Here is a 19,710-nt window from a genome sequence, read left to right as displayed (position 1 = left end):
AGCAACTATGATTTCTTGTATTAAATCACCACAGAATTTTTTAATAATTGTGACGATATACACAGCACTGCTGTGAGAATGACAACCTTTGTTCAACAAGATCAAGCTAAGTAGCTTTTTCATTTGAAAAATTCTTTTTGGTTCTTGTTCTAAGAGCTAAAAAATTGTAGGACATTATTTTTTCACTTGCATACTAAAAACCAAAAAATACTCTTTTTCACTTTTGGTTTCTTTGTTATAAAAACTTTGCAATGATGATCAGTGTGTTACACTACGATGACGCCTAGTATGAAGGTCATATATCAATTTCAGCATCTCTGATGTTTTCTACAATTTGTGAAGTGAGGTAGGTATATTTTTGTCCATGCATAAGCGTACATATATACGCATGTTGCGGGGTAGACATACGTGTACTTTAGAAAATATGCATATGTGAAGAGTGTGGTTAATGCATGCAAATATATTTCATGTATACTCATTGGGGCGGATTTTAAGAGCCCTGCTCGCGTAAATCCGCCCGGATTTACGCGAGCAGGGCCTTGCGCGCCGGTGCGCCTATGTTCCATAGGCGCACCGGCACGCGCAGAGCCCCGGGACTCACGTAAGTCCCGAGGTTTTTTGAGGGGGGCGTGTCGGGGGCGGGGCCGATTGGTGCAGCGTTTTCGGGGCGGGACACGGCGTTTCGGGGGCGGGCCCGGGGGCGTGGTTTCAGGCCTGGGCGGTCCGGGGGCGTGGCCGCGCCCTCCGGAACCACCCCCAGGTCCCGTCTCGGCGCGCTGGAGGCCTGCTGGCGCGCGGGGATTTACTTCTCCCTCCGGGAGGCGTAAATTCCCCGACAAAGGTAAGGGGGGGGGGTCTAGATAGAGCCGGGGGGGTGGGTTAGATAGAGGAAGGGAGGGGAAGGTGAGGGGAGGGCGAAAGCAAGTTCCCTCCGAGGCCGCTCCGATTTCGGAGCGGCCTCGGAGGGAACGGCGGCAGGCTGCGCGGCTCGGCGCGCGCCGGCTACACGAAATCGGCAGCCTTGCGCGCGCCGATCCAGGATTTTAGCGGCTACGCACGTATCTACTAAAATCCAGCATACATTTGTTGGCGCCTGATGCGCCAACAAAAGTACGCTAAGGCGCGCTTTGTGAAAATCTACCCCATAGTGAATATCCTAAAGCTACACTGGTTGTGGGGAGAGGGTACAGAACTGGGTTGAAACCCACTGGCCTATAACCTAGAGATTTCCTTGTGGCATGGTTTAGCAGATCATGATCCTGCCGTGCAATTTTTAAAAAAATCATTGAAAAACTGAAAATGTCCTTAGTACAAATATAGACATTTTCTATTTTATTCCCCCCCCCCCCACCCCATTTTGAGGGAACTTATTATCAAGATTTACAATTGCAACCCAACAGATTCTGCCCATGAGAAATTGACTGGATTGTAAATGTATGACCTAGTCATGATACTATATCCTGTTTTTTATTGGCCCATCTCTACTTAAAAATGATTTTAAAAAAAGGACCGGCCACATGGCTGAAGCCAAAGCAGTGTACACTGTGGTGCAGGGCACTTACACTGGAGGCTCCTGATTGCTGAGCTGAGTAGGGGACTGGGCATACGGTGCAGGCGTTTAGCTTGATCCTGACAAAGGAAAGCGCATGGCTTCCATTGCGACAGTGACCCGTGCTGGCCACAGAATGGTACTAAGGGACCGTCCTGGAGGAGACTTCTCACCAATCCTTCTGGCCAGTGAGGGCACGTGTCACCTAGGCATGCTGACAGTGGTGAGGGGCGTACAAAATGAGGGATAAATAGGGAATAAAAAGTCAGACCATAAAAAGGTTGTGAAACCTCATGCATTCTTGGCATTTTTTTTTTTTTTTACAACTATGGAGCAGGAGCAAAATTAAAAAGCTGCTGAACCAGACCTGGTTCAGCAGGATGGGAAAATCCTGTCTCTTCAATTTGCATATCTCTGCTGCTGCTGCTGCTGCAGCACCATAACTGTGACCAAGTACCAGGGATTTGTCCAGTTCCCATTTTATCAGTGCGGCGTCCTCTTCAGGAGGACTGCAGCTGCTGGACCTCACCTGTTCCAAGGCATTTGGGCCTAAATTTCATGTTACACTCTGATGATGCTGCTACACTTCAAGGAAAACGTGCTCAGCGGCTTCCTGGAATACAGTTTTGTTCCCTTTAGGTGCTGATAACCGCAGCACAACCCTCGCTTAATTTTCCTTCAAAGGAGTTTGAAATGGATCCCATTCAAGCTCCAAGCACGTTCATGCAAATGCATCTGAAAAGCCATAGGAAGGAAAGAGAAGTGAAAGCTGTGCACTGTCCCCCCTGCCTGCCTGTTAGTTGACGCCTTCGGTGGAAGGCTGCCCGTCGTGTGTGTGCGGCCTCTCGATAGGCCCTCATCTCAGAACTGTCAGTGCCGAGAGCTGCACTGCTAAGGACAAATGGCAGAGATCCACACAAAATCCCAAGTGGATGCACATGCTCGGGCAGTGATGGAGTCAAAACAATAGCACTGATCTGAAAAGTCTTAGGAAGCCTGACTGATAGGAAACAAAAATCAGCCCCACTCTACCATTCGCTTTTGCTGCATCATCTGGACATATTTCTTGTTTTACTATAGCAGTTCAGTAATCCACTGTTTCTTTTAACGCTCCACTCTCTGAGCATGTGGGAATTAACTACAAAGGCAGGTTTGTTCGTGCTCGGTGGTTGATGGGTGCATCATATGGCATTCAGCAGCAGGAGTCAACGGGTCTGTTCGTCTGCTCCTTCTGCGGAGCTAAGGCTAAGTTGACACCACAGTGCCTGCTGCTGCTGACCAAACCACGTTTTTTATTTTGCTGTTTGGAAGAACCGTCCAGTTCTGGAGGCTCACCTGGCTGGTCACTAGGTCTGGCTGTTAAAAAGGGACATGACAGCCGTCCTGCACCGATAAGCTTCCAGCACAGCATCTTAGGCTAAGCGAGGCCTCCCACCTAAATAGGCGAAACAGTGAGCTTTTAAAACCTTTTTCTTGGCCAAGTAAAGAATAAAGAATAGAGAGGAACTAAATGCCCTTTTGAAATAAAAATGTATATGTGACCAAGTGGGACTATATTCAAAATGGAAAAAGAAGAAAAAAGCGGAACTATGCCCCCTGGCATTGAGAACGCTGGTGCACAAGGCTTATGCACTTCGGGCCAGATTTTCAAAGGGTTACGCACGCCGGGTCTATTTTAAAAAGGCCCTGCAATGCGTGAAAAGCCCTGGGACGCGTGAAAGTCTCGGGGCTTTACTAAAGAGGCAGTTCGGGGGCGGGGCCAGAAGCAGGCGCAAAAGGTAGGATAAACATTTTGGGGGGGTTAGAGTAGGGCTGGGGGGGGGGGGGAACAGGTTAGGGGAAGGGCTGGGAAGGTTAGGTTAGGGGGAGGGAACGGAGGAAGGCAGCGCGGCTCGGCGTGCACAATTGTGCACCCCCTTGCGCGCGCCGACCCCGGATGTTATAAAATCGGGCGCACGTGTACGCCGTGCATGCTTCTTTTAAAATCTACCCCTTCATGTGCTCACGTGCCACTCCCAACCCCCCTTTAAGCCCTCCACCCCCCAGACGGCAAGCCTGTGCAGCATGAGGAGCTCTCACTGCCCGGAGATGATTCCTCAGCATCACTCATTACTGCTGGTAGGGGTTGCCACAGTAGTGGTAGTCACCTTTCCTCCCTGGGATCAGGTGTGTCACCCTCACAGCACGTCCCAGCCCCACTGGCCCTGATGGACAGGAGGCTCGAAATAAAACCCCAGAGTGAAAGACCCTTTTCAGTTATGTGTGCTCTGTGACTTCCAGTCATACTAGATTTTGTTCATAATGCCAATCAGAACTGACTTGATTTTACGTAGTTTTTTAAAAATTCATTTACCTCACGGAGAAACCAGCTTTGCAGACTTCAAGTTTTGTTTTTCTTGCTCACAGAAACATTATTTCTAATTGCTTCCAGCTGTTGCAGACAGGCAGGTGAGAGGCAGAGAGCATGTGACTTTCCATTGTGCAGCGGCTGAGAAGAGATCCGGCTGTGGGTATGCGCAGAGGTTATTGCGATGGCTTTATGGGGCTGTCTACCCTCGGAGGCAAAACAGTCTTTCCTGTGTTAGCTGGCAGTGATCACGTGCCAGAAAACCCTTCTTTCCTCCCCTCTGTTCTCCTTAAGCTATTATTTCTTAATAGTTTAGACCACACATTATATGGCTCGAAGCTACTAAAAATGCTTTACATTTTTTTTTAAAGTTTTGAAGGATTTTTTTTCTTTTTGGAATTATTGGGGTTTTTTTGTAATGAACCACTGAAAACAAGCATGCTTGGGACTTTGATCATATTTCCAAGATGGCAGTAAATCTACTAATTGTTTAACAAGACCAAAACTGCTGAAACACGAAAATGGCTCTCAGTTCCTGCTGAACAGTTTCAGTCTAGTTTAGTGGAGAGATTATTTTTGGAACCAGGTTTTAAACTGTCTATATATGCATACATGAGCTACATCCCATCTGCTTTTGGATCTAGGCAGAGGTTTATCTGAATTTCTGTAGTTATACAAATGTTACATTTTGCTAGGCACTTAATAATATGCCTAAAAAGTTAGAGGCCAATATTCAAAGGGTTTCGGTGCCTAACTTTGGGAGTTAGGCCCTAAATTGGCCCTTTTGAAAATTTACTAGGGCTGAGTGCCTAAATTTAAGGTCCTAATTTCACTAGGCCCCTACATTTAGGCTCCTAAAGATTGGATAGCTATAGGAACAGGGTTAGGCCGGGGGAAAAATTAAGTGCTTAGCACTGATTTTCAGCACCTAGGAGCATAAATCTAGGAAAATATATTGCAGGCCTAAATTTAGGTCCCTAAGTTTAGGTGAATTTTCAGCTGAAAAATCAAGTGCCTAAGTTCAACCCAAAAATGGCATTTTTGAGTATCAGCTTCTTAGATTTTTTAAATAGAATTTACAATCAAAGCTTCCATCAGACAGTGTTACTGTACATGAGTTTACATATGAAACCATGAGCGTGAGAAACATCTTCCAATAGGCTCCATTATCCTCCACCAGCAACCAAACCCTTTCCTTTTAGGCAAAATGTGGTGCTGGACAATTACCCCCTCAGACTCCTCCAGGGAAGGCGATTTACCTCTTAATTGGGAAACAGAAGTTAAAGGCAGAGCCAAATGGGCCACCTCCTGCTGCTCCAGCATTTACCCAGAAAGGTACTGATGAACTGAATGCTGTATTTAAATGTTTATAGCACGGCTGAGGTACAGTGTGTGTCTCTTTCTCTCCAGTGGAATCTGAACTCATTTTAATGACTTCCAGGACAAATCCTTCTTCTTGGCCTTGGGTCTGGTTCCACGGGGAGCGCTGGCATGTGGCAAATCACCATCAGCAAAGTGCAGGAGCTGCTGGAAAGTGTGACGGGCCCACATACACACACACACACCACCAGGAAAGCTGGTCTGTGGTACCCTGCTGAGGACCGGCAAATCAGGCAATGAGATAGTGCCCATTGCACATATAATAAATACCACTTTTTTTTTTTTCCTTAAAAAAGGCAGTTCAGAAAATTTACATTTTAAGTTAACAGAGAACTGAGTTGTCCCAGCACTTGTGGTTCCTTTTAGTTTTTGAAGATAGCATTGTACCTAGGCAGAAGCGCAGTGCTAGGGTCTATGAAACCTGAAAATAAAGAGGAAAAGAAAGGCCGAAAATTAATGCACTGAGGAAATTAGGTTCACATAATCTCATTCCTGTCAAGTCTGCATATTATAGAGTGTGACAATATTGTTGTGTTTCTCATTTACACTATAAGCAGTTTAATTACGACTGTGTTCTGCACCTTCATTAACAACTAATTTGTCCAGCCCATCAGAGAAGTCTAACAAAATCCAAATGAGCAATGTGGTAATTGCTAATACAGTACAAGACAAGTTCATTACTCATAAGGAAGGGTTTTATAATGAATTATCCCATTCCTGTGCATTAGCATGCATTCCTTTTATTCAGGTCTAATTTTGTCTCTTTAGTTCTCTCTCTTTCAGGGGAAGTGGCTACAAGAAGAGGAAACAGCTTTAATGTGGTGCACGAGTGACATGGGCAATTCAGTGGCACACAGATGCTTCGGTTATCTTTTTTCAAGCAGTTGTATGATATTGTCAACGTAAAACTAAATATAGCAAGTGTCTACTGATGGAGGTGGGTGGGCAGGGGAGACTGAATGTATTGCGGAGGTTTCTCTAAATGGGAGGAAGAAAGGAGCTACGGTTAAAAGGTCATTCGGTGCTGGATGCTCAGAAGCTATGAGGTAGATTTTAAAAGCCTTGCGCGCCCAAAAAATGGCCAGACACGCTCTCAAGTAGGCTGCACGGAAGCTATGCAAAATTTTAATATCTGGGAAGGTCACGCGTACATTCATGTATGTGCGTCCAGGAAAAGGGGCCAGCACTGAGGTGCGTAACCCCTAATTTTCCTCAGCCAGCGTGCATATGTTTTACACATATCTTTTAGGGAGGTGTAAGAGTCCAGTGAACATCAGGGGGAGAGAGAGAGAGACAGACAGACTCTTTATAAGGCTCAGCCTGACACTCAATATATGGACCATTGTAAGGGGGGGGGGGGCACTTTGATTTGGGGTGAGTTTTCGGGACCGGTGGGTTGTGGTCGGGAGTGGTCTTACAGAAACATTCAGAGGTTTTCATTGTAAAACTGATATCATTAAAGAATTTTAGACCTCATAAGCAATGAAAATTTCTAACAAAAGGAGATGATTTGGACACTGCAGTCTCTGCTAGCTGCATTGTACAAATCAACTCCCTTTCATCGCTTATAAAGACTAAAATTATACCCACACCAGCTGGTGACTTTGAGCGAGTAAATGAAATCACGGTGAAACTGAAGGATGTGGTGAATCACCTGGACCAAACTGTATTCAGCCAGGAGTTCTGAAGGAATTCAATCCTGAAATTACAAACCTGTTTCTGGTGGTTTACAACCTGTCATTTAAAACAACCAGAAGACTGGAGGGTGGACACTGTAATGCCAATTTTTGAAAAGGGTTCCAGGGTTGATCCAGGAAACTATAGACTGGTGAACCTGATGTCAGTACCGGGCAAAATGGTAGAAACTATTCTTAAAAATAAAATTACTGACCACATACACAGTCATGGTTTAGTGGAGGACAGCCAACACGGTTTTTACAAAAGGAAATCTGAAAGTGTAAATAAGCATGCAGTTAAAGGTGAGCTGGTTGATATAATGTATTTGGATTTTTAGAAGGCGTATGAAAAAGTCCCTCATGAGAGACTCCTCAGGAAATTGGGAGGTCATGGGATTGGAGGCAGTGTTTTATTGTGGAGTAGTAACTGGATAAAGTACAGGAAACAGAAGGCAGGACAAAATGGTCAGTTTTCCAAATGGAGAAAGGTTGTTAGTAGAGTGCCCCAGGGGGGTCTGTACTGGGACCTGTGCTATTTAGCATATTCATAAATGATCTGGGGAAAGGTGCAACAAGTGAGGTGACCAAGTTTGCAGATGACACAAAATTGTTTCAAATCATTAAGGCCCGGATTTTCAAAGCATCACGCGTGCAAAGTGATGCATGCAGGGAAAAATAAACCCAACTCTAGGTACACGATGCTGGCTTTCACGTTGGGAATCACCACCCAGGCAAAGAAACGTGGAGGCCATGTGGACAATCCCTTGGAATCTTCAGCTCAGTGTGTGGTGGCGGTCAGAAAGGCAACCAGAATGTCAGGGATTTTTTGAAAAGGAATAAAGAACAAAACTGAGAATATCATAATGCCTGTGTATAGTTTCCTGGTGCGACCACACCTTGAGCACCGTGTATTTATTTACATATACTTATATTCCACTTAAAATGGACTCATGCTAAGAGGATTACAAAGTAAATCTTCTTTACATAAATTACAATAAAATAAAATGTGTAGTTCTGGTCGCCCCATTTAAAAAAAAAAAAAAAAAAAAAAGAGATAGCGGACACAGAAAAAGTCCCGGGGCTTTGGGAAAGGGGCGGGGAGCGGGGCGGAGCTAGAGGTCCCCGGCACAGCAGCCATTTGCCGCTGCGCCAAGAGATCGCATGCCGGCAGGGTGCCGGCGCTCGCAACCTGCGCCTGTCCCAAGGCAGGCGCAAACGGTAAGTTAAAGAAATGGGATGGGGGGGGGGGGGGGGTTAGAATAGGGCCAGGTGGTGGGAAGGGGTAGGAAGGATAAAGTAGGGGGAAGGAAATGGGTGAAGGCCGTGGGTGTCGGCGCGCGCAACATGCACCAGTGTGCACCCTCTTGCGCGCGCGCGCCAACCCCAGATTTTATAACACGCGCGCACCTGTTATAAAATCGGGCGTCCATTTGCGTGCGCAGGGTGGCGCGCGCAGATGGACGCCTGCACGTAGGTTTTAAAATCTACCCCTAAAACATCAGCGGTATGTGAAGAACTGAAGAAGGACCTTGTGATACTAGGAGACTGGCTTCTAAATGGCAGATGCAATTTAATGCGGACAAGTGCAAAGTGATGCATGCAGGGAAAAATAAACCCAACTCTAGGTACACGATGCTGGCTTTCACGTTGGGAATCACCACCCAGGCAAAGAAACGTGGAGGCCATGTGGACAATCCCTTGGAATCTTCAGCTCAGTGTGTGGTGGCGGTCAGAAAGGCAACCAGAATGTCAGGGATTTTTTGAAAAGGAATAAAGAACAAAACTGAGAATATCATAATGCCTGTGTATAGTTTCCTGGTGCGACCACACCTTGAGCACCGTGTATTTATTTACATATACTTATATTCCACTTAAAATGGACTCATGCTAAGAGGATTACAAAGTAAATCTTCTTTACATAAATTACAATAAAATAAAATGTGTAGTTCTGGTCGCCCCATTTAAAAAAAAAAAAAAAAAAAAAAAGAGATAGCGGACACAGAAAAAGTACAGAAAAGGTGACAAAAATGATAAAGGAGCTAGAAAATTCCCTTATGGAGAAAGCTTAAACAGATTAAGGCTCTTTAGCTTGGAGAAGTGTCTCATAAAATAATGAGTGGGGTGGAATGGGTAAATAGGGAATGGCTATTTACCCTTTTAAACAATACTAGGACAAGGAGGGCACACCATGAAACCAGCAACAAATCATAGGAAGTCTTTTTTCACTCAGCGTAAAATCAAGCTATGGAATCTGTTGCCGCAAGATGTGGTCAAGGCAATTAACACAGTGGGGTTTAAAAGAGGCCTGGACAAGCTCCTGAAAGAAAGGTCCAAACAGTTATTAGCCAGATAGATTTGGGAAAGTCAGCGCTTATCCCTGGAAGTGAGAGACAAGAAATAGATCAACTATTGTGGATCTGACAGATAAAGGTGACCTGGACTGGCCTCTGCTGGAGACAGTTTGCTGGGCTTCACGGACCTTGGTCTGACTCAGCACGGCATTTCTTATGTTATTAGACTGTAAACAAAGAGAAATTCTGCATACTAACCTTGTTAAATGCCTACTTAATTCATGAACTTCCATTTCCGTACTTTTAAACTCATTAAGCTCTTTTCGAATGGCAGCCTGGAAATAAAAAGTAATCTTTAGGCAGGCAGATCCGAAGTAAAAAAACCAAAAATGAGATTCTTTTTCCATAGAGATGTCTCCACTTGAAAGGAGGAGACAGTGCACGGGGACACTTCATAAATACTTTACCAACTGGAAAATAAGAACACTTTTTTTGGAACTGCAAAACAGTCTAGGTAAGAGAGAGACAGAAAAAATGGCCTCTGTATATAACTGTAAAATCTGCCGTAAAATTACCGATCATCTATGCTTTGCTGTTCCAAAGACCTTTCATTTCTCCCATCATTTCCACAGCCTTTCCCACCCCCTCAATGCAAACAAATGTAAGACTGTCACCTTGGGTTTCCCCAATACTGTACATGAAATAAAGTTTACAGTTTATTATACAAATGGGTGTTGCTGTGGTGAAAAGCTGTTAGCAGGTCCTGCCAACAAGTGGGTGTTAGAGAAAGCGTCCACTCCGGCGTCCAACATGGCCAAGGGCCGCAGCTCTGCACATAACAATAGTAACGACGGTAGAGAAAGACCAGTGATGCATGCAGCCTGCCCAACAATGTGCTTCTGGTAGTAACTGCTACACAAGCGATCTTTGCCTTAATTCTGCCCTCAGTGTTTTAGATTCTAATTATGAAGGGTGACATTTCATCTTTGCTCCATGAGGGATTAAAAAAAACCAAACAAACAATCCCTTCTACGGTTAACAAAACCCAGCTTCTGCTTGCGGGTGGTGACGTACACAGCTTGGTGCATTAAGTTCATCCCTCTTGACACTACTCAGTGTTTTGAGAAGTGTCTGTAGTGATCTAGAGGAATCCTGCAGAATTACAATCAATTACATTCCTCAGGTTAAAAAAAAAAATAATTTCTTTCTTGGCCTGACGGTGGTTATCGGAATGAAATCCTTGGCTCAGTTCCCTTCAATTCTCAATAAATCTGAATAGTCACTAATAACCCACTAGCAGGCCAATACAGTAACCTTTCATTGGTCGCGCGTTTTCCCTTACCCCTTATTCAGTAAGGGGCAGAAAACTCACGTCCAACCCGCCGAACCTAATAGCGCCCTCAACATGCAAATGCATGTTGATGGCCCTATTAGGTATTCGCGCGCGATTCAGAAAGTAAAATGTGCAGCCAAGCCGCACATTTTACTTTCAGAAATTAGCGCCTACCCAAAGTTAGGCGCTAATTTCTTCTGGCACTGGGGAAGTGCACAGAAAAGCAGTAAAAACTGCTTTTCTGTGCACCCTCCGACTTAATATCATGACGATATTAAGTCGGAGGTCCCGAAGAGTAAAATAAGTTTAAAAAAAAAAAAATAAATAAAATTTGAAGTCAGCCGGCGGCTGTTGGGTCGAAAACCGGACGCTCAATTTTGCCGGCGTTCGGTTTCCGAGCCCGTGGCTGTCAGCGGGCTCGAGACCCGACGCCGGCAAAACTGAGCGTCGACTGTCAAACCCGCTAACAGCCGCCGCTCCTGTCAAAAAGGAGGCGCTAGGGACGCGCTAGTGTCCCTAGCGCCTCCTTTTGTCTGTTTCTACCGCCGGGGCTCATTTGAATACTGTATCGCGCGCACAGGCCAGTGGCCTGTTCGCCCGCTCTCCCGCGGACTTTACTGAATCGGCCTGTAAGAGGGCAATTTTCCAAGTCATTTACCGATTTAGGGGTGTAAACTAGCTGTCTGAGATCTTCCCTCCCTCAATATGGCTAAAAGTAGGAGCAGTGTTTAGTAATATGTGGGCTTTTACCTGCGACCATGAGAGGCAGGGGAATGATTTAAGTGACACTGGAAAACAACACATGGAAACTGAATTTTCGAGTCTGCGTGCCAGATTTTCCATAGAAAAAAATCTACCTGCAGCAAAAGTGGGTGCAAAAAGCCTGTGGAGCCCTCGTACCTGTGACGACTTCCTTAGGGAAAGGGCACGTGCACTTCCTCTATGAAACTTGGCACAAAATAACCAGGGGGCTTTCCCCCAGAGTGGAGAGTCTGGAAATTGCTCCACCCTAAAACTATTAACCCTCCATCTTAACTTTAAACAGGTTCAACGAAGTGACTGAATCAGTCTTGTATAGAGGCTCCGTGCTCCATAAGCTCGTCCTCTGAATGAATCTGCACCTCCGCCAGCCTCAGCAGATGACTCATTTTTCAACTCATAAAGCTTGCCCCCCGCCTCCGTCTGTACGCTCCAAGGAAGCCAACTGCTTTAGACTCACCACAGAGACAGCTGCAAAAAAGCAACTCTAAAACACTTAGCACGGGTCAAACGGGGGGGTCAATATTGAACTGCTTAGCGGCTTGACTAGTTAGCCGGATTAACCCATCCGGTTGCATCGCTGAATATACCCGGCTATCTTAAAGTTAGCCGCGTATGTTTATGCAGTTAAATTTAGGACAGGTCAGCAGCACAACCAGAGTTAGCTACATGGGTTAAGCTCCTCCCCGAAATGCCTCCTGCCTGCTCCCAGAGGGCCCCCAACTTATGCTGGTTTAGCTATTTAGTTGGATAACTTTTGAGTTATACTTGTAAATGGCTTTTGAATATCGGCCTCAACATTTTCTGCTACCAGCCTCGATTTCTTATCCTTCGTACCTTCTTCTATTCAGGTTCATTTTTAGGCGCATTTCACTAAAGCAAGAGCATCTGTCTGTCTGCTCATCCGTCCAGCCGCATCTTGGCTGAAATTTAGCATGGGGGGGGGGGGGGGGGGAATCAAAACTAGACATTGGCAGGAACTTGTGATTTTGGTTCCAATGGGTGCAAAATTACAATTGCCTGATATCTTTTCTAGTCTCAGTCCTCCGTGCTGACTTTCACTTGAGAGATGCTCCTGTGTGTCATGCTTCTAGCATGCACTCGCCAACTTTATTTTGTTCCTTAAGTTTACTTTAATTGAACTTGTGTAGCAATACTTTCCCTGTGATCAGAAACATATAAAAGCTTCAGTCTTCACATCACAAGCCCTATCTTTTCTTTATGGGGGAGGAAGAGGGGTTATAGGCCGGCAGCACAAATGATGCTTTGTCCCTATATCATAATGGGTTGCTTTCCCCACTGTGGCATCAAACAACTGATGCCTCAGATTCTCTTCCAGAATGCAAGAGCAGAATAACAAAAGTGTCTGATGTGCCCATGCGATCTTGGAGGGCTTTCCTCAAGCTCTTAAACTTTGTTAGCCAGGTCTCAATCCATTGCTGTTTGTCAGAATAAGCTTAACTGAACGTGACTGCAAGATCATTCTGGCTGAAGGAAAACTGTGCTCAGTGGCTGAAGGATTTCCCTTCCCTGGACTCATTTGCTGTTTAATTGACTGTGAAGGACCCTTGTCTGCCCTGCACAGTGCTCTAAGTCCCATGAGGTTAGAAGCCCTCCCAGGGTCTTACTCTGCTTCTTAGGCACTGTGATGTGAGGGAGGAGGCAGGTCTTGCCTCTTCACAGCCAGACATGAAAACACCAAAGCAATGACCCTGAAGCGTCAATGTCTAGAGGACAGTTTTCAAGGCCATTTGGGCAAATGGGGAATGTTTTGCTCACATTGCTGTCTGAACACTGCCCTCAGTGTGGCTGGAAGTCAGAGTTTTTTGCCCTGGATAGGCTACCATACAAATAACAACATGTATGCACGTTTTATGATTGTTTTAAATAAAAAGTATACATGTTTAAAGAAGGCCACAGTCCATTAAAAAAAAAAAAAAATCTTCTCCAAAGCTACTTTTCAGTTGTCCATGCTATATTCATACTTTACATGGATAAGTGCGATCCCTGCAGGTGGTTCAGAGGCATAGCAATATCCCAATTTATTCAGATTCATAATCATGGCAACACTTAAGTGAGAGGAGCTTTTTAAAAGATTAATATCTGGCCAGCTAATGGTAGTGCCGTGCAGTTCCATGCAGAAGGACCCGGGTTCAAATCCCAGCTCAGATCTTCTGCACCCTGGGCTGACTGCAGCTGAGAATGCCAAAGAGACAGGGGGGAGGGAGTTATAACCATTGCACAAGGGTGATACCTAGTGGCCGGATCGTGATTGCAGGCTTGCAGAAAGAGACCTGGTGCATGGTCCCTGGCTAAGGGCTGTTGCTGCAATGTCTGGACTGGGTGAGGGATATAAAATGCAGGAGGAACCTGCCTTGTCAAGGAAAACAAACAAACAAAAACAAAACCCCTCGCTAATATGTCTGTCGTAATTGAGATCATAACAAAAAAAGTGGAATCTTGAATGCTTTTGTTTCTTTTAGCTAGCAATGTATTACCTAAAAATATGTATTTCCTGGTACTGCTGCTCTGGAACAGTTCAACCTATCATCATCTGTCAGCAAAATGAACTCAAGGCAGCTGAAACTGCCTACCAACCTTTTCCACATCTCATCACTTTGCTTTCTTAGAAGTAAAGTTTTGTGCTTGGTTGTTTTTAACAGCCCTTCGGCCCACCATCCCCATGGGACAAGACCGCACGTGTCAGAAGGCTTTCAGGGCTGCATGTGCCACTGAGGCAGTGGTTAACCAATGGTTACACACCTTATCGGCGGCTGTGAGTCGTGTCCAAGGCTTGTCTGCCCTTCTGTCATAGTCCTGAGCGTCTGCCACCTCCACGTAGTCACTGAAGCGTATAAGTATCTTCTTTTCACGGAGCTCCTCCACGGTGGGCCTCTGGCTCAGCTAGTGGGAGGAGAAAGGGACAGGGCATTCACAGGGGCGGATTGCAGGGAAATATCAGTCTGGGGGGAATTTTTCAAAACTGGCCCACAAGTTATCTGTCTGACTCCCTTGTGCATTTTCCTTGCAGCATGTGTTTTAACAGTTCCCAAAAGCATGCCAAACCGATCCTTCGTAGGTATATCATGTGACCTGGAGCCTGGAAGAACTGAGCCAAAAAATCTCCTACATAAATGTCACATTTTTTCCCTAAATAACTAAGTAGTAGAACATACCCTAGACCAGAGATGAGCAAATGGAGTTGCAAGCCCTCTTCCATCCATGCAATCAGTTGCCATCCATTCGCAAGTCTGGTTACATCTCTCATAATTATATCTTGGATTTCTGGTCTGGTATTAAAGTCTTTTGCCATCCAATCAGCTCTTGAACCAGTTGCCAAGTAACGTGACAACCACACTACCAGCCCGTGTCAGGCACATACATAATCTCTCAGACACAAAGATGCTCTCTCACACACACACACACACACACTCTCTTGCTCACAGTGTATGGGTATGTCATAGAGAAAGTGTGTGTATGGGTTTCTTTCTGTGTCAGGGAAAAAGACACCCACACACACACTCTCTCTGAAACACACATTCTGTCATTGTGCTGCTGCTGCTCATGTGCTCACACACGGGCCGATACAGTACAGTGCGCTCCAATGGAGCGCACTGTTAACCTGCAATTGGACGCGCGTTTTCCCTTACCCCTTATTCAGTAAGGGGCAGAAAACACGTGTCCAACCCGCCGAACCTAATAGCACCCTCAACATGCAAATGCATGTTGATGGCCCTATTAGGTATTCGCGCGCGATTCAGTAAGTAAAATGTGCAAGCCGCGCGATTCAGTAAGTAAAATGTGCAAGCCGCACATTTTACTTTCAGAAATTAGTGTTACAGAAAACTGCTTTTCTGTGCACCCTCCGACTTAATATCATGGCGATATTAAGTCGGAGGTCCCGAAAGGTAAAAAAAGTAAAAAAAAAAAAAATTTGAAGTCGGCCGGCGGCTGTCAGGTTGAAAACCGGACGCTCAATTTTGCCGGCATCCGGTTTCCGAGCCCATGGCTGTCAGCGGGCTCGAGAACCGATGCCGGCAAAATTGAGCGTCGGCTTTCAAACCCGCTGACAGGTGCCGCTCCGGGCCGAAAGGAGGCGCTAGGGACGCGCTAGTGTCCTTAGCACCTCCTTTTGCTCGTTTCTACCGCCGGACCTAATTTAAATTCTGAATCGCGGGCACAGGTGACTGGCCTGTGCGCGCGCCGGGAGAGCGGGCGAACGCCTGCTCTCCCGCGGAATTTACTGAATCGGCCTGACAGTGAGTACCCCTGCTCCAATACTGCCACATGATTATCTAGAAAGTTTTTGCTTGCTGCCAGCCCTTTCTCAGCCTGCAGGTGCACTCGCCCTCTCACTCTCCCTTTCCCATTCCCATTCCCACCCTCACTCCAGAAGATTCGCTGCTTCACAGTCGGTTGATCCTTTCAGGAGGAAAGCCCAGTTTACAGATGTCACCCCAACACTGCATAGGCACTTCCTCTTGGCTCACTCCATCCCTTTTTGTGGCTGCAGCTTGCCTCCACTTCTCCATATCCACCACCACCATTCCAGTGCATTCCCATTGAATGAGTGCTACAGAGTCTGCTGCTTTTATAGTTCCCCAGGCTCTGCACTGCCTACCTATTCTATTACAGCGGGCCCTAAAACACCAATACACCTGATATTAGGATAACAGAACAACAAGCTAAGCTTTTAAAGATCCCTACAAAGAAACTACATGCTAGCAGAATACCTCACCTCAGTCACACATGCAGAACATACAGCCCCTCGCCAAATACAGAATAGACAATAAAGTTTAACTAGAAACATGAAAACAAAAACTGAATTGGAAGCCATAACAAGACAAACTCCATATGCAGCACAACGATGGAAAAACAGAAATATCACCATTCATTAAACATCAAACAATAAAATCAAGATATATAAACCATCAATCATAATAGTAAAACCATACTCACAAAAAGAATAAATATTTAAAAGCAGCTGATGAATAGAACATCAAATGATTACAAATATAAAACAATTGCTTTTTTGTTTTAATTTTCCAATCAATAAAATATTTCAAAACAGCAGACGCATCAAATAACACCCAATAATTAAAACTAAGGCTAAAAAAAAAATCCCTTGCTCTTCATACCTGGGAACTTTAAATTCCAGTCACCTGCAGATTGTCATGGATTAGTCAGGGATAGGAGGTATGCACAAACTTTCTCCTCTCTCTTATATACATACACTTTCTAACATATAAGATCATTCTCACACAAACTCATATTTTTTCTCACATACATGTTGATTGGCTCACAAACTCTGGTTCACACACAAGCTCACTGTTTTAAATAATCCTCTTGCTCACACAAAAGCTCATTGACGTGCTTGTTCTCTCTCATTGACATACATGTTCACTGACTCACTCACTCTTGCTCACACACATGCTCTGGAAAACACAGTAAGCCTGACTATTATGCATTGTAACAATGAAAAAACAGAAACATCATTCATCATAAAACATTAAGCAATAAAATCAAGAGATATAAAACATCATTCATAATATTAAAATCATACTAAAAAAAGAATAAATGTCAAGCAGACGAACATCCAGTAATTAAAATAAGTTTTTTGTAATATTTCCCAAACATCAAATATTTCAAACAGCAGTTATGAAATAACACCCCAAAATTTAAATTAATAGGATTAAACAATTCCAGCTCTCCATACCTGGGATCTTTTGATTTCCAGTCACCCACAGATTATTGTGGATTGGGGGAGGGGGGCCTCACAATCTTTACCTCTCCCTCTCCAACACACACACATGCTGTCACACACATAGGCTCTCTCTCACTCACATTTTGCTGTCACATGCACAGGCTCTTTCACTCTCTCTCACACACATACACACAGTCTCAGGCTCTCACAGACACATAAAGGCGCTCTCACTCTCATACACCCACAGTCTCTCACATATACACAGGCTCTGTCGCACTTTCATACACATGCAGGCTCTCTTGCACACACACACACACACGCAGGCTGTCTCATACATACATGCAGGCTCTCTCTCATACACACACCCAGGCTTTCTCTCTCTCATACACACACAAACACACACATAGTTTTCAGGTAGCGCTGTTCCTCAATGCTGGAAGGGAAGTAGAAAAAGGCCACTGCTGCCCGTGGCTCCTGCAAGGTGGGGGGAGGCGAGGAAAGGGCCTCAGCTGCTGCAGTGAGGGCCTCTCTTCGGCTCGTAGAATAAGAGGCTCGCAGGCCTCTCTTTAGGCCCTGGCAGGATGGGCTCTGCCGTGGCCATGCAGGACCTATCATTGGGCCGCAGCAGGATGGGCTCTGCCACAGCAGTGCAGGCCTCTTGTCGGGCCGCAGCAGGATGGGCTCTGCCACGCCTCTGCAGGTTTTTCTTTGGGGCAGAAAAAACTCCCGATAGGCCAATCTGCCCCTGGGCATTCACTTTCATAGGCATTTCTTTATCTGAATGATGACTCACTAACACTTCTACAGTAGAGGGTCAGCATTCTAGAAATGCAAACCTCCTTCTCATGGCAAATTAACAGCTCATGCACTAAAATCCTCCATCCCTGCACTAAAATCCTTTTTTTCTGTGCCTGACTGAGTAGGCGGGGGAAAGGCTTTTGATAGGAGAGCACCACGGCCTCCCCGCTTCATGCAAACAAAGGCCCCAGAGCTAAGCAGAAACTTTTGAAAACTCCCGGTCGACAGATAGTAAAACTGCCACCAATCCTTGTCGGTCCAGTCAGTCTCATCCCAAATAATAAAGCTTGTAACAGCAGTACCATTATGTCCTGCCGAATTCCATTTAATGTATTGTTGTAAACTGAAGACTTGCAATTCCAGCTTGTTAAGTCTATGCCTGCAAGCCCCTTAGAGGCTCTCTATGTCACTTCAGTAACAGCTAACTGTCCGTCACTGCTCTGTAAGCGTGGCAATAGTATGTACTGCAAAAGGCAGATAGAACCTTATATTTGGCAAGTTTGCTTTCACATTTATTAGGGGGAAAAAGGAACCATGACAGTATCCTTAACACAAGGGAGGAAATGAAAACCAGTGGAGGAGTAGCCTTTACCCTCCATTGCCTCACATACGAACAGATTGTAAGCCCTCTAGGGATAGGGAAATAACTAAAATTCCTGAATGTAATCTGCTTTGAAGCGCTGAAAAAAAGTGTGAAAAGTGGAATATCAAAATCTAAATAAATAAAATGTATGGAATTTCTAGCACATTTCAGCTCTGACCCTAATAAAAATGACCTCATCCTTATCATTATCTTCACTAGATGATCATGCTCTGGCCCCCCACGCTCCTCTCCAAGTCTGGACCAGATTGGTGAATTTTCAGGGATGTTAATGTGCTCCCAGGTAGATTTGTGTCAAATGGTTCATGCCAAACAAATCAGATTGACTTTTTTGACTGGACGAGCACTCAATGTGATTTATCTGGATTTCAGCACAGCTTTTGAAGCTGTCCTGCATTGGAGGCTCATGAACAAAATGAAAATCCTGGGAATAGATCCCAAGGTGATGGAATGGATTGCAAATTGGTTGGCCTGACAGACAACAGCAAGTGGTGGTAAATGGAAATTACTCCGAGGAGAGAAAAGTGATGTGGAGTGCCTCAAGGGTTGGTTCTGGGACCAGTTCTGTTCAATAGCAACAAAGTGGAAGGGTTAGAAGGAAAAGTTTGTCTTTTTGTGGGTGATACTAAGATCTGCAACAGAGTGGACACACCTGAAGAGGAAGACAGAATGAAAAGTGATCTAACAAAGTTCGAGGAAGTGGTTTAAGGTTTTGCAGCTGGGATTCAATGCCAAGAAATGCAGAGTCAGGCATTTGGGGGTGCAGAAATCTAAAGGAGCTCTGTTTAATGGGGGCGTGAAAGACTGATGTGCAAGGGAAAGTGACCCCGGAATGATAATGTCCAATATTCTGTAGGTGGCAAAGCAATCTGACAAGGCCATGGCTAAGGCCAGAGAGATGCTGGGCTGCATACAGAGAGGAATAACCAGCAGGAAAAAAGAAAGTGATAATTTTCCTGTACACGTCATTGGTGAGGCTTCACCTGGAATAGTCTGACTGCATCTCAAAAAGCCCAGAGAAAGGCTACCAAAATGGCGTGGGGTCTACATCAAAAGCCATATGAGATGAGACTAAAGGACCTGAATATGTTTATCCTGGAGAGGAGGAGAGACAGGGTTGATAGAATACAGACATTTGATTATCTGAAAGGTATTAATGATGCACAGGAAACTCCACAGGGGTAGACTCAGGAACAGCATCAGGAAATATTTCTTCATGGAAAGGTTGCTGGATACATGGAATGCCCTCCCAGAAGAAACAGTGAGGACAGG

The 19,710-nt window shown here is 45.1% G+C and overlaps 1 protein-coding gene across 6 annotated transcripts in view; it reads right to left on the bottom strand.

Moving 5' to 3' along the window:
* Positions 1 to 5,510: 5,510 nt before the first annotated feature.
* The window catches only part of PHACTR1 (phosphatase and actin regulator 1), a 647,384-nt gene continuing 633,184 nt past the window's right edge, over positions 5,511 to 19,710 (bottom strand). For all 6 annotated transcript variants that reach the window (XM_029590673.1, XM_029590669.1, XM_029590672.1 and 3 more), the window contains 3 exons: positions 14,099 to 14,239; positions 9,502 to 9,578; positions 5,511 to 5,697 (listed from right to left, as the gene is read on the bottom strand). In XM_029590673.1, the coding sequence (XP_029446533.1) occupies positions 5,682 to 5,697; positions 9,502 to 9,578; positions 14,099 to 14,239 (234 nt within the window). In that variant the 3' untranslated portion in view covers positions 5,511 to 5,681. The remainder of the gene's footprint in view (positions 5,698 to 9,501; positions 9,579 to 14,098; positions 14,240 to 19,710) is intronic.

The sequence above is a fragment of the Rhinatrema bivittatum genome, chromosome 2 (genome assembly GCF_901001135.1).
Source record: "Rhinatrema bivittatum chromosome 2, aRhiBiv1.1, whole genome shotgun sequence".
Lineage (NCBI taxonomy): Eukaryota > Metazoa > Chordata > Amphibia > Gymnophiona > Rhinatrematidae > Rhinatrema > Rhinatrema bivittatum.
Note: the sequence above shows the minus strand (reverse complement) of the source record. Positions and strands in the feature narration are given on the sequence as shown.